The sequence below is a fragment of the Lynx canadensis genome, chromosome E2, assembly GCF_007474595.2.
Source record: "Lynx canadensis isolate LIC74 chromosome E2, mLynCan4.pri.v2, whole genome shotgun sequence".
NCBI lineage: Eukaryota > Metazoa > Chordata > Mammalia > Carnivora > Felidae > Lynx > Lynx canadensis.
Genome location: NC_044317.1, coordinates 27,949,415 through 27,975,812, shown reverse-complemented (window position 1 = coordinate 27,975,812; position 26,398 = coordinate 27,949,415). Strand labels below are relative to the sequence as shown.

The 26,398-nt window shown below is 41.3% G+C and overlaps 1 protein-coding gene across 3 annotated transcripts in view; it reads left to right on the top strand.

The window, feature by feature from the left end:
• Positions 1-26,398, top strand: part of NUP93 (nucleoporin 93) — a 103,559-nt gene that overhangs the window by 48,267 nt on the left and 28,894 nt on the right. Inside the window, exons 1-3 of one of the 3 annotated variants that reach the window (XM_030298432.2) lie at positions 4,883-4,962; positions 19,509-19,571; positions 24,561-24,689. In XM_030298432.2, the coding sequence (XP_030154292.1) occupies positions 24,570-24,689 (120 nt within the window). In that variant the 5' untranslated portion in view covers positions 4,883-4,962; positions 19,509-19,571; positions 24,561-24,569. Of the gene's footprint in view, positions 1-4,882; positions 4,963-9,490; positions 9,531-19,508; positions 19,572-24,560; positions 24,690-26,398 lie in introns of those variants that run through there. The other 2 variants (XM_030298433.1, XM_030298431.2) reach the window with 2 other exon arrangements.

Genomic DNA, 26,398 nt, shown 5'->3' with positions numbered 1-26,398 from the left:
GGTAGGCACCGATGTAATTAGAATAAACATAAATTCTGGATACTGTCCTCTGGAAGTTCATCCATCATCTTCTACCTGGAAATTCAAGACTGACCAACATTTCTATAATAGGACCAAGCCGTCCAAGGCAGTGTAAAATGACGGACAGAATTGAATGGGAATGATAAGAGGTTCTCCATGGCTTGGGACTTCAGAGGAGAAGAGTGGGTAATGATGAATGAATTCTGGGGTATTGGGGAAGACCCCCCCCCCCCCCGGAACAGACAGGATTTGAATGGGCCTTTGAAAGATTACATGGGCATAGCTTGCAGGAAGTGAAAGAGGATATGAGAATAATAGCCTGACCAAAGTCAGGGAGGTGAGAACAGAAGTTATGTGCTAAGAAATGAAATCTGTCAGGGAGGGGGTATCAAATGTGGAAGGAGTGACTGCCAAGCAGTGGAGTGTAGGCAGCACATGCTGTTGAAAGTTTTGGAGCAGGTAAATGTCAAGAAGAAGGGGAGGGGGGTGTGGAGACCCATGGAAGTTGGATTGGCCAGTAGAAAGGATACCTGCTGAGGTGGTGTTCAGAGACAATTGTAATAATCCAGGCATGGTGATGACACCAGGACCAGGTGGGTTGGTGAGAAAACGCAGAGGAAAAGATGTGTGAGAGATGCTTGGAATAAAACATCTGCCACACTTGGTGCCTGATGGGCTTAAGAAGGATGTTCAGAAATAACTTGAAGTTTGTAATGAGGAGAAGGATTGGTGCTGTCGGTCGAGGCAGAGAAGTTAGGAAGATTAACTGGTTGAGTGTTGAGATTTCATTTCAGCTTTTGATGTTCTGGCAAGACATCCCATAGAAATGCCCCTGAAACATTTAGAGATAGGATAAGAAGCACTGTTCAGAAAATAGCTCCAGACAGAATTTTCCAGAGCCTCTGGTCTAGAGGTAAGAATTGTGGCAGTAAAAATGAATGTATGGGAGGGGGAATATTTAGCATGGGGCAAGGGAACAAGGTCTCAGTGAGGAGAGAGGAGCCAGGAGGAGGTTGGTGATGGAGGGGAAGGGAAGCGGGATCCAGCTATGCCTTAGAAGGCTAGGGGGTAGGGCACAGTAATTGCCCAACCTCACATGGCCTCTCATTCCTAACTCTTAAAAGCACTTACCCACCAGTGATATTACATTATCTTCCCAGCAGCCCAGTGAACCTGGCAGAAGGTAGAACAGAGCTCACCAGGGATCTGTCAAAGTCTGATTTCTGCATAAAGCCCTGCATATTGTCATGGTACTTTAGAGCTTTACAGTGGTTCACTTGAACGTGGTAATTTCACCTGGCGATTATTATTATAATTCTACCTGAACCACAGAATTTCAGTGGCTTGCCTTTTCTGTTCTATAATCTTATTTATTAATGATAACAGGTAGAAAAAAAAGAAGGAATACTAATGCCACACCTTCAACAATGTCTCATCCTTGCTGGATTTCAAGTGTAGGCCTAAGGAAATTGGCCCCCTTTTCTTCCTACTCAGAAATCTTTCAAACCATTTAACCTTCATATGAAGGTCAGAGAGTCTTCAGCATCTGGATGCCGTAAGTTGGATAAAGTGTTCCTATTTTTTTTCGGAAAAATCTTTGTCCTATACCTGTAGTTTGCTGAGAAGTTCTTTCATGGACTGATTGGTAGGATCTGTAGAAAGATGGATATAGAAATAACAAACTTGAAGCTTTTCTATCAAAGAGTCTCATTATAATGAATTCTAAGGAACTGTGTAAAGGTGTGCTTTGTTGGATTTTGCATAGAATACTGTTTGAGAATCCAAGCCCTCACCTGAAATTCGGAGATCTTTCAAATACACAGAGACCTAAATCCACTTTGTGGCAGTAAGCTCCATCTGTCTTTACACTTTTGGGCGTCTAGATTTTTTATGTAGTGTGTATCTGGTGTACAACTAGCTGTTGTAGTTGGGGATGGTGTGGTGCACAGAGGGTTTTGAAATGTGTCGATCCCTTTGGTCGGAAGGATCAGACATGATCTCCATTTGTATAAACAAGCCCATTTTTATCCCTTGTGTTAATAAATGCTGTGTTCATTAGTTGTCTACCCTTTTTATTCTAGTTTTTGGTGCTTGGGTCAATATAAACCAAAACAAAAATAAATAATAGGCTACCGAATAAACATTTAGGAATTGATCACTTTATGTTCAGCTAGTGATAAAACAAGTAGAGAAGTGCCTCCTTTGTAAGGTGGCTGCTTTTCAGTGTTTTTATGATCTCCACGTACGTATTCAGGCCCCTGGGGTCTGAAGCAGGTTAGTTAACGCTTCTCTGTACCCTCTGCTCCAGGGTCCTTTGCAATCAGAATATTTCGCAACTCATCTGGTTTCTTAGATTGGAGGAAGACAGAATCCGAGCTTGTTTACAATTTATTCTAGCGTAAAGAAATATCCTGTTAATTTATTTGTTGGCCGTACTGTCGGAGAAAAATATCTTAATAGTGACTCAGTGAGGAGGGTTTTTTTAGTAATGAAAGTGGGTTTTCTCACTCTCCTGTAGTGAACTTCAGATGTCTCCCTTGGGAATAGGTTTTAACCATCAGTAAAATGGTTTGACTTAACCACACGGGGGTTTGGGGGTTCTTTTTTTTTTTTTCTTGCCCCTTCTGTCCCCAGGCAGAGACTCCTATTGCATACCAACTGGGCTCCAATGCAGTATTTATTTGATCAGAAACAAAAGAGTTTGCTTCTTGCACCGGTTCAGAGAGAGGTCCCCCAGGATTGTCTTTTGTTCGGTAATTGGAGCATAAGCTGAGCCTGGTTAATTTCAAAGCTACCCCCAACACACGTTCCCTTCCCCCCTCCTCCCTTCCTTGTGTGGTTTCTGAGCTGCTAGTGGTACCTTGTATTGGGTCTGGAACAACAACAACAAAAGCTTGAATTGTTGAATGTTAGCTACAACTGCTGTGATACCTGCTATGGCACCTAATAGCACTGTTGGTGCAGTTAATTTTAAGTTAGGGGAAGAAACAAAACTAGAATGCTCTTCCGCTTTACAGTGCTTGTTAACGCATGCACCTCCAAATTATGCACTTGGTGCTATCACAGTGAATAAAACAAAGGAAATCGCGAGTTGATTTTTATGTTAGTAGCAGAAGTTCTTTCATCGTTATGCACTGTTCAGACCCCAGTGTGTTCCTATGTTCATTCTTTTTCGGTCATGTTTTTTATAAAGGCAGAAATGTCTGCAACATCTCAACTCGGAGCATTTAATTGGCTAAAGTTCTGACGTAAGAAATATAAGTTAATTATATTAATTGTTTTTCTTTTAAAGCAACAAAGTCTAACTTGGTTCTGCTTCTTTAAATACCAAAATGATGACTGTAGATGAATAAGAAGCCCAGGTAGCCAAATTCTAGATGCTAATAGCCAAGTTAATATTTGTATAAAAATATATTACAAAATTGGCAAATACCATGTGTCATTCTGGTTCTGCAGTATAGGTGTTGGTTTTGCAATCAACAGATTGCAATTGTAGGGTTTGTGGGTTTTGGTTTTGAAGATGGAAGGGTATTTCTCTCGATTTTTTTTTTTTCCTGCAATCTGCACCATGATAATGATGGTCTACTACCTGACTAGCCTGACTTTAATTATCTGATGCATGGTTCTTCGTGCAGTTTGATCTTTGCTTGTTCGCAAGCTTTCTTGAAATTGCACAGTTCTTTGCTGCATTGAGTTTCTTTTAGTGACAATGAAAAGCATATGTTAGTATTTTAATGTAGTCTTTGATATTCAGGTTATACATTAAAACACAGAAGAAAAAAAAAATCCTGTCTGAGGAGCTCTTTTAAAAACCATTACGGTAGAATGGGAATATTCATTACTTACACATCATATATTTTTCCCTAAATGTTGTACGAAGAAGTGACAGTTGAGCCGAGCATATGTTAATAAAAGGTCTGCATTTTCCTGTGTCACTGACAGTTTCATTGGCTGTATATTCCTGAAACGCAAAATAGCCTCAGTTCTGTTCAAAGCTATAATTAATCTGAATAGTTATTTAAACAGTATTGAAATCTTTTAACTACTGAGAGGCCAAACATTTAAGATGGTGAATGTACTGTTCTGTTTGAAGGATGGTGCAGTTGATGAGGGCACGGCGATCTGAGATGCTTGTGTATGTTGGATCTACACATCCTGTAGGCTAAAATGGCAGAATCTGTCTGCTGCTGTATAAAATCTTTTAACTACCATTTATTTTAGCATCATGGCATGTGCAAATTCCTGCTGCTCAGTTAAGGGACCAGCTTCACAACTGGTGTTACAATCTGTGGCCACAGCATTGCATCACAATGCAGCAAATGCATTTTCCACATTAACCAAACATGACAGCTGAAGCGATTATTAACCATGCAAGATGTCGGAAGTCATCAAAAATTCACATCAGAGTAATTGCAGTGGCTTGGGTCGAAAAAGAAAAAGTATCGTAGCATTCCTTGCCTACATGTTGTCTCTCCCCCTCTTAAATCTTAACTTGGTACAGTCCGTTAACAATAAAATACCCTTCTGTAACCTATAAACTGTTACTCCCATCAGTTTGTGCTTTCAAACTGATAGCTGACTTCTCTGAATTTGTGTGGAGCAGCACGAAAGATGACGCTGTGCCCCTGGGGCTGCAGGACACCCTTTTTAAGGGGACCCTGCAGTCTCATTGTCTAATTGGACTCTTTAATGCTTCAGTCATATCACATTTGCAGGGTGTTCTCTTTTCCTTTTTCTTCTTTCTCTCCTCTCTCCATCTCTCTCCTCTCTCCCTTCCTCTTCCTTCCCCCCCCCCCCCCCCCCCCTGAATTCTGGCTGTCTGGAGTGGGAAAAACTTGAGCACTGGTTCCAACGGAGCTCATCCCACATAGAAGGTGTGGAAGAGCTGCAGTGACCAACAGCATCGACTGGTCTGTAACTCCTAAAATTTGAGAGCTGCAGGTAGGATTACCTATGTTTTGTAAAGAAATTAAGATAAATGCACCCTAGTAAATAGAGTGACAGCATGTTGTTGCAGTACCTTTGAAAGACGAGATCTTGGCTTGTTTAAAATTTCAAGGTAAATTCAGAAGATTTAACTCATTTGATAGAAAAAGTACTTGATTCTCCTGAGAATTGTTCAGATTTGTGCCTTGTCATTCTAATATTTTTCTTAAAAAAATCCATTGGGTGGGGCAGAGAGGTATTTGCTTAAAGATTTAAATAGTTGGTTATTTTGGATTTTTCAGACTTCATCTTTAAGTAATAAGTAGTATGGACTTTGTAAGGTTTTTTTAAAAAGATGCATGTGAAGTGTAGAATTCTTATATGAGGTAAAATATTAAAATAGAATTTCCTTTTGATAAAACCAGATCCTTTGGGATTGTAGGTGACTCTGTGTGTGTGTGTGTGTGTGTGTGTGTATTATGCCTTAATCATTTATATTTTGTTATAGGGAGGAAGTAATATTGGAAGTATTTGGGATTATCTCACAGGAAATGCTTTAGCATAAAGCTTTAAATAAGAATTAAATAATAACATCAAAGATATGGGTTTTTAAGTATTATCAGGTAGGCGATTTAAATTAAGGTAGTTACTTTTTCTTTCTTAAATTCATCCTCAAAAGAGTATGAGTCCTTGAAGTATATTTCACATTTTTGGTGTAGAGAATGTGATTTCAGTACATGAGATGAAAACTTCCTAAGTCATGTAAGCATTATCTGGAGGGTAATAAAATTATAAATGTTGCCTATAACACTTTTAATACCTTGATTAATATCAGAGTTGAAAATGCTTTTAATTAGCATTAAAAAGCAGCTTGCTTGTTGCCTTCCCTTACAAACAACAGAAAAAGACAGTGATGTATAGCTTTTTATCCCAAGGAATGTATTTGTATCATGGGACCTGTAGGGTCTAGACTTCTTTCTGCAGCAGGGACTTGGAAATTGCTCACCTAGTTGAGAGATTAAGCTCTCTTCAGAGGTGGGGGACTTTCTGTACTCTTAACAATAGGAAGATTTGAGGAGCTGTCAAGTGGGGAATGGAGGAGAGCTGCTCAGGGAAGGGAGAGGAACTGAGAATTTTGCTCATCTCAGCATTGGAGATCTGGATTTGCCCACGACTAAGATTCCTTTAAAACTCTGACCCAGTACAGCATTGCAAAGAATTGATTTGTGAGATGAGACAATGAGCTGTGGTTTGCATTTTGTAAAGATGGAGGAAACCTCTAACACTGACCCTGTATGGGAGATGACTCAATTATCCGTGCCTTGGTACAATTGCAAATTATTTTCCTTTGTCTGAAGTGGGTGGATGCCAGCGCCTTCATCAGAGCTCCTTAATTTAATGTATGGAAAATGTCTCAGCCACCATTTTTAACAATTAGCTGTATCATGGTTGAGGTGAGCTGCATTCTGAAGGCAGCTGCAGGGCCATTTCATTTACATTCGGCTCTGTGGCACAAGAGCTTTGTGACTGTAAAACTCAGAAAATGAATTTGCATACCGCATAGAAGAGTTCTCTAAGAGGGTGGAGAATATTCTCAGAAAGAAAATGGAATCCTTTTGTCTACAGTAAGTATTTCTCATATACTCATATAGCGGGGAGAGATTGAAAATTTGTCTTTGGTTGAAAGGGCAAAATAGACTTTTAAATGAATGCTGCAAATATTAAAGGTGTAACAGAGGTTCTTGGGTGTATTTTTTTTATGTGTGTGTCAGAAACCAAGTGTAAGATATATATACATGTGTATATATATATGTTTGGAATATAGGTTCTATGAATGATTTTAACACATGTTTTCAATTCATTATTTGGTAATTTAAGTTAATGAGAGGTATGAATCTATCACTAGTCAAAAGGTGAAAATGACACTTGGATAAAAAAAATCCAAATATTCTATATTTAAGAGTTCAGGCATCTTTTCACGGTCTTTTACAAAGAGTTTGTTTTTCAATCCTGAAGAAAATTGCTGGATTTTAATTTAGTTTTTGTTTTGTTTTGTTTTTAGAAGAAAACCCTTCCATGTTAATGATCTGAGGTAGCTGATTGAAATATATAAGAAAAAGTGTTTTAACAAAACAAGATTTTGTCCTAAAAGATCAATAGATTGAGACTTTCACTCTCTTTAATGGGGATAATTCTTAGCGTCTTCTGTTTAATTAATAGTTGTGACTTCAAAGCTACTTGTGGAAAACTCTTGTTTGTGATTGTAAGTTTAGAGATCTTGATTCTTAAAATTAATTGGATTTGACTGGCTTATTCCTTTGTTCCTTTATGCTGTTCCTAAGAGAAGTAAGTGGATTTTAACTTCGACTTCTGTGTTTATTTTTTTAAAGGCACTTAACCCTGAAGAATGTATAGTAAGTGTATTTTACAGTAAACTGTACCATGAAGAATTTGCTCAAAATGCTTTAGTAGCTGTTTCAGGAGTTGAATCTTCACAGAACTGAGTATCCGAGAATCCTTTTAACTTGATACCAAATTTATAAAGCCAGCTGTTCCTGCAAGTCCTACTGCTCTAGCTGTTATTCATCCTACTCACTGAATGCTGGTTTTCTCTAATTGATAGATGTTTTTGAAACTAAGGGAGAGGAGGATTTTCACATCAGTCTTTTCATTGAAATAGGAAGGCTCACTTTCCTGAGCCCTGTTCAGAATCCTACAAAGATTCCATAAATCTTACATAAATCTCAGGGTTGCAGCATAAGAGCCTAGATCTCCGTATGATTTTTGTAACCCTGGGAAGGACATTTAATATATTAATTGTTTAGATGTGTGGTAGAATGCAAAGGGATTCCTCCCCCTTGATTTTTACAAGGCTTGCACTCAGAAATAAAAGAGTTCTGGGGCAGCAAACTAGAACTCCCATTTTAACTGCAGCTTCGCTTGCATAAAATGGTTGGTTGGATGGCTTGACGGGTGTCACAAAGCCTTCCATTGAAATTTTTAAAGTGAAACTTGGTTGAAGATTCTGATCTTATTTTCTTTCTCTGGCTTTATGTAAATCACATACAAGGTACTCTGGGGAGATAGCAGAGACCCAGTTGCTTTCCGGGTCTTTGCCTCTACCATGGTCTACTCAAGTTTGGCTCCTGGGAAGAGGCTCTCCTTTCTCATACTTATAGGGGGTTCCCAAGTCTCTTCAATCTAGAAGCTCTTCGGTTTTCTCATGCAGTTTTAGCCTAGCTGCTAATAAAGAGTCAGGGGCTCGCTCTTTTTGCTACAAAAAAAAATATTCATATCAAACCTTTGACTGCTCTGGCAGTGCCATAATGTAGATAAGCAAGCATGTCGGCCAGCCCGCTAGAAACATTCCGTGGCACTAAGATGGCAGTGAGGAAGGAGTAAAATGGCGTCACCACGAACACTGTGATAAGAGGTGGAGCGCATGAGTTATTTTTCTTTAATCAAGTTTGAGGACACCTCTAGTAGCACTGCTTTGCCAGTTTACAGTTATTTTTTTATTCTGTTAGAAGATGGAAATTTTGAGATTTTCCTGAAGTAAAAGACTTAATTAGCATTTATATCTAAATAGCTTCCAATTGTTCCTTTTAAGAAATTGGTGACATATATGGATAAAATACATTTTTAAATAGTTATTTTATATTAGTGCTTTTGAAACTCCTTGCTTTGTGTTTTCTTCTTTCTTAAAAAAAACGTAGAAACATAACTTCTTCCAGTAGAGGATGGATTTTAGAAAACAGGACAGTATGAGTCTCCTTTATGACAAGATGAAGCCAGCATTCCTATGAAAAGATGTTATTTGTTTTTGAGTCTGTTTTCATTCTAGCTCTGTGTGGGCTTTGGTTATTTTATATATAAAATATATGTTGCCACCTTCAAAACCCAAGTTCATTTCTTTGTGGTTCAAGGTATGGATTATTTTGGAAGTGAACTATAGTCATGGTAGTAGGACAATGCTAATTTCTTACCTGTTCCCATGTCTCATGGAGTTGGAATTTCGGGAGCCGGCCTCAGAGTTTATGAAGTATTATCAGCTCATCTTGCAGTTAGATAAAGTACGGTTTACAGTAGTTAAATAACTTTCTCAAGGTCATCCATCTGGAAAGCAGTTGATTTGCCCTAACTTCAGGCCACCTGACTCCTTATCTTTGCTGTGCTGTGTATGCTACTGTCTACATCTGATTGCCTGTCTTTCTCTTTGTGGGCTCACTGGTGACTGGTGGCCCTAATGGATTGAGCTTTTGGCAAAACCTATATTTACTTCAGCCGCTTAACTCGTGGAGATGTCCCTACTCGTCTTGCCAGAAATGACTTAATTGAACTGTGCCTGGAGTCTTCCCGGGCCTGTGTTGATAGGCATTTATAAATTTATCATTTATAAACAAACATTGAAAAATAAGACATTCTGCAAGTTGAGCTTTTAGGTCCATTATGTTGTCTCAGCTCAGAGGAGGAAGTGCTCATCTCCTGTGATAGTCATGAGCGTCACGTCCGTCTGCCCCGAGCTTCGATGGAGCCGGGCATTCTGACGTCCCCTCCCAGCAGATCATTCCTCCAGCTGTAAGGTATGAGGGATCCCATAGTGCAGGCTTGTCCCTTTTCCTAGTAAGGATGGGCTGGGCGAAAGGTCAGTTTCAGGCTGTTTGTATTCGTAAAGTGGTCTTGCTCTCTCTCCTGTTGTTTGTATTTGCCACTCCAGCTAAGCAGTGTTTTCTGTTTCCTGTACCCATGGTGATTAATGGTGAATGGTGTATCCTGTGGTATTCCCTCAACACTGACAGGGTGAAGTCAAAACGTTTCCAAGCTTGAGGTTTTAGAGAGTGCAATCCCAGCGACTGTTAGCAGGACAGAAGCGTACCGTGGCAAATTCCATGCAAGACAACGGAAGTTAGAAAAGTCTCTGGCTCGTTTTAGTGGACTCCAGACAAATGTTTGAAAAAGAATTTCTGAATAAGAAGAGACTGCAGCAAAACCAAAGCTCCGTTTTCTGTGACGGCCATGATGATCCGTCCCATAGGCATAGGCAGTGCTGCATAGTGGGAGGGGCTGTGATTTCCGACTGCAGTGTGAGTGACTGACACCCTGTGCCAGTAGGGAGTTAATATGACACGTGGTTCTCAAACATGGCCTTCCCCAGCGGCGCGCCTTTTGCTTGCTAAGTAGAACTGGATCTTGAGCGCTGTGGAAACGGCCTGGCATGGCCTGGCCAAACCCACTAGGTTCCCACCTCACTGGCTTGGAGACACACCCTCCGCTGTCAACTCTCACAACCCCCCAAATCTTGCTTTTGTTTCCTGTTTCCAAAGGGAAAAGACACTAGATAGCAAAGCAGGGGATCTGTGGCTTGTTTTTTTAATACAATATGAGGTTGTTTTAGTGAGTTCTTTTAGAGTGGGTTTGGGGGATGGTGGGGGCAGCGGTGGCCACGATAAAGGCCATTATTGGAGCATTCCCATTTTATACCGCAGTGCGTTTTGAGTACCCAAGGTTCTTTGAATGTGGACCGATCCATCTCCAAGATGGAAATCAGTTCCTCAAAGACATATTAAAACATTTTTATCATCCCTTAATGCGTATCCTCCTTTTCTTACCTTCCTGTCACGTCAGGTGGCTATGGGATTAATATTTTTTCGATCTGTTCATACCCTTGAGTGAGGAGAGGGTTCTGGTGCTGGTTTTTAAAGCCAGACATACTTTGCCACACTGTTACATACCATTTGCAAAACTACATTGAAGTTTTCTTTTCAGAATCCCCCCTGTTCTTATGTCCCCAAAGGTTAGCCCTAGCAAGTGCACTAGTTTTTTTTGGTGATGGCAGGGAGGGGGGTGCGCAGGGAGATAAAATGTTCAGAGTTGCTGACCTTGCTTTCTCCCATGGGGCCACCTCAACGGTCTGAGAACAGTTGGCCGGCTGCCCTCCCTCCATCTCTGTCTTGGCTTCTAGTGTTCCTGTTCTTCCCTGCCCCACTTCTAGTAGTGGAGAGAGAAGAGGATGGCCAGCAGAGGCCCAGCCACTGCAGCGTGGCACATCCTGCCGCATCATGGCCTCTTTCACTAGGACACAGGCTCTGGCTTGTTTTTCATGAAGTGGTAAGGTTTTTAGCACTGAGCAAGCCACATCATCTCCCCAGACCTCTTGTGACCAGCAGGGGAAACTCATTTATGCAACCCTGAAAGGTTACTGCAGGGCTTTGCTGGATTTGGGAGGCGGGGAGGGGTGTTCTGCCGAAAACATTTTTTCTTCCCTAGTGCCTAAATCGCCCTCGTTTACGATCCTACTTATTTATATTGTGCCCTTACTACTTGATCCCCCTCTGCACGTGGCCCCCAATGACTGAGCTGAACAGATTGCTTTCCTTTCCTGGATGGCCAGAGGTAGGTAACGTAACAGGACTGCCCTGGGCTCCCTGCAAGGGCACAGCTGGGTTTGCAGCAGTGGCACAAGCGATTTAAATGGCCCTCACGGGGGGACAGCCCTTATTTAACCTCAGCCTTACTTTGCAAGGACAGTAAACTCAAAGTGCCGATAAGCAGCCCTTGCTTCATGACTTGGTGTAGAAATAGGAAGAGGCATCTAGTAGTTATGTGCCTACATTGTGTTGACAAGGGAGGTGTGCTGTGCCCTCCTGCACCCCTCACTACCGCACACAGGAATGGCATGTCCCTGTTCTCAAAAACCTTCCCTTCTGGGTCATGGTGAGTCCCGCCTCTTACATTGTCTTTCTTTACTCAGTACTGAAAATCTTGGAAGTTGGGCTTTTGTTGTATGGTAATTACTTTCCCTTCTCTTTCTCTTCTTCATTCTTCTGTGGGCTGGAGAAGATAATAGGAAGGGGTCCACAAAAGGCAGTAGGTGGACTCGTGTGAATGGCTCTCTCAAAGGCCTGTGGCTTTTCCAGACGGCACAGACAGGTGAGATGGAATTTCATCACGCCTGGATTGGCATGCCCTTGAAGAGACGAGGCATGTCAGCCCCCTTAAGTCAGTGCTGCCCGGAAGGCCCTAGGCAGATCCAGAAGGAGGCACTACTCAGAGCTGTGTGTTCTTAGGTTTAGAATCTCCTTGGACACATTGAGTTAGATTTAACCTGTGAGAATTTGTAGACCATTCTTTAAACCAATTTGAATTATGGGAGCGACTGATTTGTTTTGCCTTAATGGGCCCAAATCTGTCACCTAATTGCGTGGTCCTTTGTTTAGCCCAGTAGTAGAAACCAGGTACAAAATGGGACCCTGAAGCCTGACAGTGACAGATGGCCTGGTGCCCATGCGGCGCCATGTTACAGCGACAGGGTTTGCCACCTGTGGCTCCAGAGCTGCCTGCAGGCCTATGGATCTGCTGAGCTGGCAAATGGTGGGACTCACAGCCACTCTTGCAGGGTCTGCTGCCACCTGCTGAATGAGAGTGGCTAGACTTTTGCATAAAAGCACAGTGAAAGATCCTACAACAGCATTAAAAACATGGTACAGTTGGTGATGTCAGCTGCCAGCTTTGCACTGCTTTTTGCAGGGGGATTTTTTTTTTTAACACTTATTTTTGAGCAAGACAGAGCGTGAGTGGGGAAGGGGCAGAGGGGGTGGGGGCGGACACAGAATCCGAAGCAGGCTCCGGGCTCCGAGCTGTCAGCACAGAGCCCAACGCGGGGCTCGAACTCACAGACTGCGAGATCATGACCTGAACCAAAGTCGGACACCCAACCCACTGAGCCACCCAGGTGCCCTGCAGGGGGATTTTTTAAAGACCTCTATCTATGCATCTGCTTTTTAAAATATGATGCGGTCTGTGAAGAACAGTTTAAAGTATTAAACTTTTGTAGAAAACAAGCTATGGGATTGACTCTAAATACCCGAGTTGCAGGATAAAGCCTGGATTTGCTATTCATATCGTATTCCTTGCAAAAGAAGATTTCACTGTCTCTTAGGTGTTTTAGGCTGACATTTTATGTATTCTTACTCTATTGCGTTAAATATTTCTCTGATGAAATAACCAAACATGCTATAAGACCATATGAAATCCCCCCAAATTTTAAAAATGTTTAAATTTAAAAATTTCTCTGTTCATCTTTTAGGCTTTATCAGTAATGAACATCTCTTTGCACCTGCAAATTCCTCGAGGCGTTCTCCGTGGGCACCACAAGGGAGCTAATGAAAAGCGTGTCCACGCCATCTGATAGGCCCAGCGGCTCTGAGCACTGGCAGGGTTTCTGTTGTGCCCATCTGAAAACAGCATCTTGCTTTGTCCTTCCTCACTTTCTCCTCAAGTAGCAGTTTTACTTTTGTAGAAAATTCACCCAAGAGAAGGTTTCAGAAGAGGTCATTTGTTCAGAAACTGGGAAGATGGGAAATTTAGGAGAGGTTAAGGGAATAGGTATTTTACTCAGAATGAGCAGAAGCAGGATAATGGGTATAACTCACACTTCTGTCTTTTTAGAAATCAGACACTTCTCCGTTTCACTATCTAAAGGTAATGGCTACTTGCCGTGCTTATTGGAATTCTGGTTTCCATCTTGGAACAGACCCTCTTGAGGATTCCGTCTGTTAAGCTTATTTTTTGATCTGCTTAGTTTTCTTTTCCTTGTTTCATTACCTTCTTAGCTGTTGCTTATATCTTGGCAATGTTTTTTTAATCCACAGTGACCATTGTCAACTGTCACTGCTTGCTTGTGTTATTATTTTGATTTGGAATATTGGTTACAGATCTATTAATTTGTACATTGTATGTATTAAATGAGAGAAGATACAAGGCTTTTACAGCACTCACTATGTGTTTTTGTCAGATACCTTCTCGTAGGCAGTCTGGCCTGCTGTGGGGGCTTCACTTTGAATTTTTGACAGAGTAGATTGCAGTTGACAGTTGATCTTTTGAAGGGGAAGAGACACGGAATGGTCTTTTGTGTTTTGAAGGGGAAGGACCATGTAAAATACGGCTTTTGCCATATCATTGTATCTTTTTTGTTTAATTTTTTAACGGCCAGGAAATCTGTGTTCAGAGTCTTCATTTCAAACTGTTTACGTAACTGTCCGGCAGAGCACTTCTTCCTTGTAGACGGGAAGCACTTTTCGCCATCTTACTTTCCTAGCTAAAATGGACACCGGAATTCTTCTCCCAGAGACCCTTATTTCTCACAGTTCTCACTTTTGGGAAGCAAATAAGCTAAGAGAATTTGGCCATTTGACAAAAACATCCCTGTGCCCACTCCCGTCTTCTGCAGTAGGAGTTAGCTGCCACTTGTATTCTGAGACCCAGTCTGCCTGGTGACTAAAAATAAGGCCGTTTCATGCCTGTCTTTCCCAACGTGGGCCATTTCAAAGCTCGTTTGGCTGTCAGGTACCTGAGATGTAACCACACGTTTTTTAGGAGAGTTGGCTTAGCTTGCGGTTATGTTCTGGGTGGTTCTTGGTTAGTACAGGTGTCCTTTGCTTTTCAAAAGTTTGTGTTATGCCACTTTGCTTTTATAAAAGACCTACATTAGTACCTGTGTGCTAACCAAAAGGAATTCAAAGAGGACTTTTGTTTTTATGAAAAAGGTGAAAAGCAAAAATAGCCTTCAGCATCTGTTTTGTAGCAAGCAGTTAGAGAGGCAGCGTGCACCGGGCAGTGGCGGCGAAAGCAGCATCACCAGACTCCTTCCCTGGGAGCCACACCAGCATCGCGGCCTCGGCCTCAGCCGCCAGAGCTCTTTGAACTGTGTCTGTGGGCATCTGTGCTTTCTTTTGATTTATTTTGTGCATCCATTAACAAGATGTGCCTCAAGGTATCAGAAAAGCCTAAGAGAGTTTATTTTTGGGGTCTGGGAAAACTCGGAATTTTTTGCACAGGTGTTAATGGTAATTGCTTCTTCGCTTTCTTTCTTTTTAACTTACGAAAGGGTTCAAAGGTATGTTCTACTTTCAAATAGCAGGAGAAACCTTTATACGTTACAGGGCAGCCCACTTCCTCTGTTAAAGATGGAACACGTGGCTGGAGATCTTGGACAGCTGTACAGTGTGTGTTGTTCCACAGCAATAAACAGTAATGATATTTTGAGACGCCATAGAGTTGACATCTAGAGCAATGATTTCCAGCTTTTTGTCTGTGATCCTTAGAAGCATTATATTTTACACCATGACCCACTTCATACATATAAATGCTTGCAACTATATAATTGAAAGAAAACTTTCACAAAACAGTGTTTACATATACCACATATCTCTGTTGCATTTTATTTCATTAAAAAAATGCTAATCGATTTCATGACCCATTTACCAGTTCTGACCCACATTTTGAAAAACACCATTCTCAAGGAATGCCACAAACTTGATATTTATTTGTTGTCTCATTCTTCCCCTCACTGTGTGACATAAGGGGAAGAAATGAATAAATATTGAGTCATAAAATATGTTTATTCTACCTTGATTTGCTGTGATAGAGACAGTATGGTAGGATGGAAAAAGGTAGAAAAGAGGTCAGAAAATTTGGTTTCTAAGTCTAGGCTTTGCTACTAACGAACTAGGTGATCTAAATAATATGGAACCACAACATTGTAGGGTTGATAGAAGCTCTAGAAACCATCTCGTTTGGCCCTTTCAACATTTAAACCTATATTAATTAAGGACATGCATTAAAGTGTGATCCAGTTAGGCAGCCCTGAGAGATAGCTTAGTGTTGGGTTAAAAGCAAGGACTAGACCCAGATATGTGTAACGCACACCTAGCATGGCGTCATCCCCATAGCCATGAAAGGGTTCGCCCTTACTTGTACTGGTATAACAGAATTCTCTGAGCCTTCAACTCATCATTTGTAAAGGGGAACTAAAAGGGGACAAAGAAAACAAACTAAAGATACTTTGCTTCCCTCTTGGACTCCCACCTGTTTAGAAAGAAAGGAAGTTTTTCTTTATTTTCTCGATTTAGAAGAAAATAAAATATAGAATAAATAGAAGTACTATTCCCTAAGTATCTCGGTAACATTTGGTCTCTTAAGAACTCTGTTTAAATTTTGCCTCTTCCTTATCCTTGTTGGGGTCCCGTGGTCCAGTTAGTTAAATGCTCAGATTCTGTTTCTTACCTGTAAAATGGGGAAGGGGTGGATGGGGGCGGGGGGAGTGATCATGCCTGTTTTTTCATATTGTTAAAAGATTAGCCATAATGTCTTTGAATTGCTTAGAGCAGCGTCTGGCCCTTAGTTGCTTGCTGAATGGGAGCTATTATATGTTACAGAAAGCTTGAAACCAAAACGCATTCAAGGAGCCAGTTAGAAGAGGGTCAGTTTCCAGGACTCTGGCAGTGAGGAGCAGTATACAGATGGGGAAGTCAGGAGTAGTTATCTTACTTAGCAGGCCAGTAGATGTTTGTGGAGTGTTCTTTCACTGAGTGGGCCGGCAATAGACCGGTTAGATGGGAGACTCTGAGCAATTAAAAAGTGCTTGTTGGCAAGAAGAGGGGACGTTAGGGATGTGGTGCTCTGAGGGTCACAGCTAAATGACTGGCATCTTAGTGGGAGGTGACCAGGGTCTTCTTTGTAACAGGGAGCCCCACCCGATGAGAAAAGGCACCTTCAGTTCACCCTTCATGCCCTCAGTCCTACAGAAAGCCCATTCTCTGATGAGCTCTAAAAGCATGTCTCTGGGATGCTAGGTGTTAGAGGTGCCTCACAGAAGGAATTGGAAGGAAAGGAAACATGTGGAAAAGGGAAGTCGGGGGAGAGATCTGTGTGAAACTTGGGCTGAGGCAGGTATTTTTCTGCCCGACTAGTTCTTTAATTTGTTATTTTCCCTTGAGGTGTGTGTTCTTTAAAGGAAAGTAACTGCCACTAGATGGCACACGGATCCCGGCACTATTCCCACTGCATAAATTATTATTCTTTTAAAGATTCTTTTCAAAAGATAGGTCACCAGTGTGTTGTTTTTGAAAATAAAATATGATATGTAGCCTTTTTTTAGTGTTTCATTTTAGAGAGGAATAAAGGGTTAAAAATTGAAATTCAAAAGCTATGTATCTTGGGGGTCTAGTTTGCGCTATGGAAGAAAGCTCAGTTGTTGAGGTATGTAATGGCTCATGGTCTTTGTTCATAGGAAGATGATGTCTAAAATGTGATGCTCATGCACAAGTGGTTGATTTACTTATTAGTGAGACTTTTGGAATGTAGGTTTATAATGAATATTTTCAAGAGGAGTATAATCTGCCCCTAAAGCAACATCTGGTTTTCTTTCTTTCATTACTACTTGACATTTCATCTCTTAGAAAATTTGGAATTGTGTTTCTTACAGAAAATTATGTTGCTTTTAAACAAATGTATCTGATTATTGCTTTGCATCTGTGTTTTAAGAGTGTGTGTGTGTGTGTGTGTGTGTGTGTGTGTGTACACGTACCTGGGTTAAATGTAGACGTGGCTACATTAAAGGAATTGGATGGATGGGCTGGTCACTGGAAAGAGCCGAGGAAGTCCAGAGGGAGCACGGGGTGCTGGGCACAGCCCCTCCCACCCCAACTAAAAAGAAAAAAAAATGACACCAGGCCTGGTTAGGCAGTGGTTGTCACCCCCCTACCCCAGAGGTGGCTTGTGTAGACAGTCCACCTCCCAGAGCAGCAGCCGGAAAGAGGTGCAGCAAAGCACAGTCTATGCCTACTCTTTGTTTGCGAGCAGCATTCAGTGACAATTCCATAGCTTTGTTTATAAACTGTGATACTAAAACCTTTAGCTTTAGCCAGTAAAGACTGCTTGTGAAAGGGCAATTACAGTAAAGGTTTGTTGAGTTGATTCATTTGCTGGGAAGGGTATAAGGATCTGTTAAAATCCTCCCCATCATCTCGTGTCTGGTTTCCCATCATCTCACATCTGGCCAGAGGCAGGGATGTGGTGATAAGCTGCCTCTTTCTGAATGCACCACACAGGGTCCTAACTTTATGTGCTGTGGTTTAGTGAGGCCACTGCATTAGCAAACGAGTGACGATGCCTTTCCCCACCCCACCCCACCCCACCCCACCCCACCCCACCCCACCCCACCACCAAATAGCAGTGTAGGTATTTGGAGCAGCCTTCATGTTGTGCCCTCAGCTGCCACAGGGACTGCCCAGAGCAGCCTGTGAGGGGAGCATTTCCTGGGCTCCTGGCCATTACCCTTGTTCATTCCAATGTATTGCCAGATTGGGGTGTGACAGGTGTGGGAGAATCATGGGCGACTACGTAAGAGATCAGGGAAACCTAGAACATTAGTAATATTTTTTTTAAATTTATATGCCCAACTATAGTACCTCTCTCCCCACCCCCCTGCCTGCCCTGTTTTCCCCCCCCCCATAAGAATCAGCAACTTCATATCTGGGACTGCTTGAATAACATATGTTAAAATGTTATAGTTGTTAAAATATAATAGGTGACCAAAAATTAACCATGGGGAGCCTGGGTGGCTCAGTAGGTTAAGCGTCTGACTCTTGATTTTGGCACATGATTTCGTGGCTCGTGAGTTCGAGCTCCGCATTGGGCTCCATGCTGACAGTGCAGGGCCTGCTTGGGATTCTCTCTCCTTCTCTCTCTGCCCCTCCCAAGCTTGTGTCCGCTTTCTCTCTCTCAAAATAAATAAATAAACTTAAAAAAAATTAACCATACAGTAAATTTTTTAAAACTCAAATAATGGTTTTTTAAATGTAGCATATCTTAAAATCTTTAGCTTAATTCTACTCTGTATTATGTTCCCTCAGAGAGTTCATATTTTTGGGCATTTCTCTCTTTGATGTCACCAACAAATCTAAATCTAATTGATTCCAATAATAGAGCTACATGTATTAAACCTTGAGTCAAGCACTTGATTGCATTATCTCACTTAATATTCATTTTACATATGAGTAAACTAATAGAGAGTTTGGGTGACTTTGCACAATTCATGCCATCAGTAAATGGAGGCACCATGATTTGAAACTAGGTCTGCATTGTGTTACTGTGTGGTTGTGTTTTGTAGGCATTTAGCCCCGTGCATATTTAACCAGACTTGTGGACTGTCTTCTGTTCCTCCCACTCATATTAAACAAGCAGCTGATATCATCGGACCTGAGATAGGGAGTACACATGGCAAAACCCCAGAAGAAATGTGTAGATTTTGGGGGGAGGGTATCCCAGCCATTGACGAATAAGTGGAAAACACCTGGATGAATGGTGATGCTTCTACTGCGGTAGGAAGAAACTGGAGAATGCATTGAAAGCAATAGAGAAATCTAGACCAAGAAGCATTGTGAGTGGCCGCATAGGTAAAGCTATATCTGTAATGTGGGCCGTTCGGAAATACTGAAGAGCAGTCTTGACTGTTCATTCACATTTGATATGTTTACAGGACGTGGACTCATGCTGCTGTTCCATGGGGACTTTACTTTCTAACGGCCATCATGTGCTTCCCAGAATGAAAGGAACTAGGAAACATCTGGAAAAACCATCTGTTCTGATGGTTTTGAGTTAAGAAATTTCTGTCAGGGTGAAGGTGGACAGAAATTATTTTCTTTCCCCTACAGTATACTTTTTTGATTACTTGAAGGTTAATTTTAACCTCAGTTGTGTCATTTTCCCCCCTTTCCTAGGGTTTCCTGAAGAATGAGAAGGACAATGCCCTGCTGTCCGCCATTGAAGAGTCTCGGAAGAGGGTAAGAAACGGCCCTAGCTGAACTGTGAGGGCATAGTGTATACCCGCAGTACAGGTTCTGGAAGCTGGAGCCTGTGTCCTAGACCCAGCTCTCCTACTTAGTTAATTCACCAGAGGGAGTTCTAGGGAGTTGGAGGAAGATACGATGCTTGTATCTGTGTGTGTATTTAGTAACTGAAATGCATCTGAAACATAGATTCGCCAGTTAATTATTAAATTAATCCTGAAGTGGAAGGGTCAGACAATTCATTATTGCAGTATAAGTGGTATTTTGATTTCTACTGAATCAGCAGTTCAGAAAAGCAGGTATGACCATCAATAATTTTCCTTTGTTTCTTTTCCTTTTTTTTATCATACAGTTTGACTTTCTGTGTTACCTTTTATATTAACAATTTCCCCAAGCTCTTAAAAAAAAAAGGCTTGGAGCTTGGTGCTCCAAAGGATGATAACTAAGTCGGTGAGAGCGGCAATACTTTGCATCAGGCATTCCCTCAAGATACTCCAAGATTGTTTACTAACATGTGTTATCTCCATTTTTTTCTGACAAGAATTAAAAGAACAAAACCTCTCCAAAACATCCCATTATGGAGTGAGAGATTTTTTAGGCCACTGGAGTCCTTTACGGAGGGAGGAGGAAGGTTAGCAGTCATGTGAACTTGGTTCTAAAAATGCAGCTCTTCCCCGGAAGGGTTCATGCCAGTCTGCCAACGGTGGCTGTCTTGGCAAAAGTGAATAGGGGTGAAGGGAAAACCTCCGTTTTGCTGTTTACTTTATAACTCTTATATCAAGTAAAATATGTTTATGTATTATTTATGTCGTTTAAAAAAATAATAAAGAAAACATACGCTTCTCAGTGTGCTTCATTAAAATGTTCTTTGCAGGTGGAAATGTCTCAGGAGGGCTGACGTGAGTGAGATAGGGCAGCAGGGGAGCTTGCCAGCTCTAATTTACAAGAAGATGTTCCGAAGGCATTTCTTTAAATGACCGAAAATTTTAATTATCAGAGTAAAAAATCCCTAAAATTTTATTAAGTATATCCTTGGCAATAGTATTTATCCCTGGAAATAGAGGAATTCACTTGATTCAGATTTGAAAAAAAAAATTTTTTTTAATGCTTTTTCTTGTTCACACTTCAGTGAGTTACTCACCAACATTGATTCTCCTGCTGTAGAGAACCAATGAAATTAAATTAGGATTGTCAAATGCCACTGAGCCTTATTAATCCATTTACCCTGCGGAATGTGTTTCTGGAATTGGCAGCCTCTGAACGTTGTGCCATACTGAGACTAAATGTGCAGCCAGCCAAAACATTTAAGTGACATACCACAGTGCAAAATGTGTGCATATGTATTTGTGAGGGAGATGTTCTGGTGTTGGGGGCCGGCATGGGGGGAGACCTTTCACCTCTCTGGACACCAAGAGGCTAACCACTGAGCAAGAATTATTTTCAAACAAAAGGTGAGCAGCTTCCTGGCATTTTGGTGGTAATTTCATGTTTGAATAACTTGCCAATGTCCTGCTGAAATGCCAAGAAAACAAGCTACAAATCCACAAATGTGTCCTATCTTTTTCCATTTGGTGCATCCCAGCAAAAACAGAACAACATTATCAGAACATATGTAGAGTTTCTAAAAGCCAGCAACAGCTCAATAATAAACGGGTGTGAAGTCAAAGCATATTGCCCTCTTCCCTTTATGAAATTGGGGTTCGAGTGCTCCCCACCTGTTTTTAATTCAGTTGCCCAGTTCTCTTCCTGCCTTCCTTTCTTAACTGTGTTCAAAGAGATTTACACATGTAATGTGAAAGATTCCAATTTAATTTACAATTTCTCCACTGCTCTGTCATTTTCTGTGGTTTGTCTTTCCTTCCTTTTAATTTGTACACATCCGCACAGCCTTTGAGGTTATTCCTTTTCTCTTCCCTTGGATTTCTTTCCTTCTTGTCCCTACTGTTCCCTACCTTTCACTTTGTCTCAGACCCTCACTGTCCTTCTCTTAGTTGTTAGTTAGTAGCTCTGTCGATCCTCTCTCACTAGCTCTTCTGGTTGACACTCTTCTTTGTACCTAATCCAGTGGTTCAGATGTGGGTCTAAAGGGAATAGGCTGGAATAGGGCAGATGGGTGGCTGATCATTCCTGATTAGCCCACAAATTCAATGTTCATTAGCTCTAATGTAATTAAGATAAGCTGGAGGTTGCATGGTCAAAGGAAGAGAATTTTAATGTTGGGCCATTTGTTTTTATTGGAAGCTCCTTATCATACTAATGATGAATGGAACCACAGTGCTGTTCATTCAAGTTGTGGTGCTGTTTCTGAATGAGTAGCCTGGCATACTGCTCAGATGTATCTGAGGATTTGAGCCCAGAAAACTGCCAGTTTTCAAAGGACTTCCCTGTGTTCTTGAAACAGGAGTTCTTGGCACATAGGTGGGCAGCCTGATGAATAGGTATTGCTTAATTCCCACTCTTAATTCCCATTAAGGGTCACTCTGACCCTTAAATGGTGCTGGAAGTGTGTCCCCACCGTCCTTATCAGCAGGGTCTCTGGGTAGTATATTGTCTGTTTTCTTCAGCTGCTTTTACTATTCTGCCTTTCTTTATCAGCCAGAGGGCTTATCCTTAAGAAAAACTCTTGCATCAGTCCGGTGTCCTGGGTCAATACCACAGCTTAGTGCCTCACCTGTTGCAAGCTCAGAAAGCTGTACGGTCTGTCAGCCTTCCCCCACCTCCTTATTTCTGCCTGCCCTGGTCCTCGTGCCACATCACCCTTCATTTTCCGTTGCTGGGAGAGGCTCACCGCTGAGGGAGTTGTTGGTTTGACCACTAAGTGGGAAGAGTTGAGAAGAAATTGCAGTTCACTTGTGCATGATTTCTGGTTATCTTCTAGGGAAATCACCCCTTCTCTTACCCTGCCACCGCCTTTCTGTTCCAGCGTACTTCTCTCTCTTCAAAATGTGGAGCTCTCATATTTCAGTTCACTAATGTAACGAGAGAAAGTGATTTTTTCCTTGGATATTTTTTCACTCTACGCTAACTGACTGGAATGGTTCATTCTGCCTGACTGCAGCAAGAAGCAAGCCAGGTGGAAGACTGTAAAGTTTATGATTATAATTTCTCCTGTGTCTTTAGAATACATATTAGAGAAGAGTTTCATTGATAAATGGACCAAAATCAGACTTGCAGGATATGCCAGCCTTCTTCCTAATCATTTGTGTGTGTGTGTGTGGTATCTACCTCTTTCACATTTTAATAAATATCGGTCCATACTCAAACATCCCATTGGTAGGAAGAGTGTATGTGATTTTTCTAGCAGTTTCCCAGAGCTCATGTATATGGGTATTATCAGTATAAATTATGTGTTGCCAAAAATAAAATAGGCATCGCTAATACTCATTCCCTTGGTGCTGCCTAATTAGATGCCAATCTGATAGCAAATGAAATGGCTTTTTGAAAAGTGGGCTTAAGCTGATGGGAGACGTGGTCTGCCAATTAAAGAATAATAGACTAAGAACTTAGGTCATGATTTAGTGTGTCTAGAAGTTGCTTTCACTGATCTCTTCAGAAGGTTTTGTTTTGTCTTCTTCCTTCCCTCCCTCCCTTCTTTTTTGTCTTTCTCTTTCTTTCTTTCTTTCTTTCTTTCTTTCTTTCTTTCTTTCTTTCTTTCTTTTTTCTTTCTTTCTCCTTTTCTTTCTGAGCACCTTTATTTTGGCAACAACCTGCTGTATCACTACTAGACAGGAGTGAGGTTTGCCAGACATTTCAGTAGTGACTTTGAGCACAGTGGTAGGAAACCTGATTGTAGAAGGCTCTGTTTTTGTTTTACTGATTTGCCTCCTTCTATGAAAATATTACTGTCTCTAAAAAAAAATAAAGACACTGGGAGAATCTTTTGTGTTTGTCTTTTCTTAGATGCTTATTAAAAACCATGGATTTATATAATCCAATTAAAAATACTTCAGTTTAAACTGTGACAATTGTAATATGTAGCCTTATTTCAAAGGTTTAAAATATGTATTTATCTTAATGAGCGAATGAAAAGATGTTCAACATTGCTAGTCATTAGGGAAATGTAAATCAAAACCATGAGAGAACAACTCACACCCATTAGGATGGCTACGGTCAAAAAAAAAGTCCAGAAAATAGTAAGCGTTCGCAAAGAGGCAAGGGTGTAGAGAAACTGGAGCCTTTGTGCATTGTTGGTGGGAATATAAAATGATGCATCCTCTATGGAAACATGGAGGTCCATCAAAAAAGTAAACATAGAATTACCATGTGATCCAGCAATTCCACCTCTGGGTATATACCCCAAAGAACTGAAAGCAGGAGCTTGAAGAGAGATCTGTACATCCATGTTTATAGCAACATTACTCACAATAACCAAAAGGTGGAAGCAGCTCAAGTGTGCATGGACAGCTGGATGAACAAAATATGGCATGCACATACAATGGAATATTACTCAGCCTTAAAAAGGAAGGAAATTCTGCATACGCTGTATAGCACGGATGACCCTCGAGGACATTATACTGAAGGGAATAAGCCAATCACAGAAAGGCAAACATTGTATGATTCCACTTAGATGAGGTACCGAGAAGTAGTTGAAGTCCTAGAGATGGAAAGTGGTGGTTCCCAGAGGCTGGGGGAAAGAGAAAATGGAGCGTTAGTGTTGAATTGGGGACAGGATTTCAGTTTTGCGAGATGAAAGGAGTTGTGGAGTTTTACGGTGGTAGTGACTACACGACAGTCTGAACGTACTAATATCCTGAACTGTACACTCAAAAATGGTTAAGAGGTAAATTTGTGCGTGTATTTTACCACGATTAAAACAATCTCTTTAACGTGTTAGACGCTAAGGATAATTTTTTTAAAGTAGATTGCTTTTGCTCTACTTATGGAAAGATGAGAAACCGAGGGACTTTCGAGTTTCTGTTGAACTTTAAAGGAAACGGTGTTGTTTTCCTGTTGGGGTCATCTCCCTCTGTTCCTCTCTGACAGACCTTTGGCATGGCCGAGGAGTACCATCGAGAGTCCATGCTGGTTGAGTGGGAGCAAGTGAAACAGCGAATCCTCCACACACTGCTGGCATCAGGAGAAGATGCGCTGGACTTTACTCAAGAAAGCGAGGTAGGTTGAGTCCAAAGGATAAGCCACTGCCGGGGCACCTGGGTGGCTCAGTCGGTTGAGTGTCCCACTTCGGCTCAGGTCATGATCTTGCAGTTCGTGGGTTCGAGCCGCACGTTGGGCTCTGTGCTGACAGCTCGGAGCCTGGAGCCTGCTTGGGATTCTGTGTCTCCCTCTCTCTCTTCCCCTTCCGTTCTCATTCTCTCTTTCTTTCTCTCTCCTCTCAAAACATGAATAAATGCTAAAAAAATTAAAAAAAAAAAAGATAAACCACCACTAATAAAAATGTGATGTCAAGGAGTGCTTATCTGCTAGACTACTGGCAGTCTTGGCGCAGGTGATCACTATCTTCCCCCTAGAGACACTGTCTTCACTTGGCCTCCAGGATGCCCACATTTGCTGGTATTTCCTTCAGCATGTCTGGCTGTTTCTGTTCAGTGTCCTTTGCTGAATTTTTCTGACCCCTTGACCTGTAGATGTTTGGAGTGTCTGGGACTCAATCCCTGACCTGCTCTTTCTCCCTCAGTCACTGCCCTGTTGATCTCATCTGGGCATGTAGCTTTAAATACCATTTCTATGCCGAAGACTCAGATTTACCTTGCAGCCGCAAACCCCGGACTCATTTATCTGGTGGCCTCTTGGTTCTGCTAGCATGTTTCATGGCCATCTCAAGCTAAACGCGTCCGTACCTGAGTCATGATAGCAACTGCCCGCCATCTCCCTTTCCATGCCAGCCTTCTCTCCCCACAGAGTTTATCCTCTCTACATAAATGGCAATTCCATTTTTTCACTCGCTCAGATCAAAAACTTCAGATTCAGTTGTGTAATAATGTGAGCAACTGACCCATAATGGCCATTCCTTACTATTGTTATAAAAAAAAGTAGTTTCAGATGACTTAGAGGTGCAGATTCAAAAGTATAATGTGAAAATTACCATGTAAGACATTTCAAGTAATATTACCAATGCTTCCTGGTAAATCTTTTTCCTACAATTTGTTTCATTTCTCACAAGAGATAGGACACCTGAGGGTCAGAGAGACATGTAATATACTGGTTAGACTCAGGAGTATTGGCTCTACACCATCATTCTGTTGAAGTCTGAGTTTAAGGTGAGTGGCTTGGCAGTTTATCATGCCTACGGGGTAATAACTGTATACATCCCATATCTACACATCTGTTCCTGCCTTAAAAACCAGTTTTTTCCATTAAGTTAGCCCCCAAATAAATGCTAAAGACCTTTGTGTTAGGAAATTACTTATTAAGGATCCTGTTCCACATTTCTTCCACTCAAAGACTTCAAAGACTAAGATCAGAGTCTTTGGGAAAGAATTAATGTATAAAACCCTTGGTCAGCCTAATGTTTCATTCTCTATTTCTTGTGAGTCTGAATAGATAAGTAGAACAGCTCATGGTTTTATAAACTTCATTTTTTAAAATGGTGTTAATAGGTTGTGGTCTGTATTGGGATTTGGAAGTAATTATAAGCTGCTAATGAAATGTTCTTTTTTGATTGCTCTTTTCTTAAAAATAGGTTAGTCTATTTAGTAGAATTCTCTTCCTTGACCTCCAGTCCCCTTGGAAGAAAGTTATCGATAGTTTTGCTGTTCTCTATTGTGACACCTAGCAGAATGGATAGCTTTGCTGTAAAAGCTGGCAAGGGATGCAGATGGTTCTCTCTTCAGATTACTAGGGAATGCCATTTTCTGGAACCT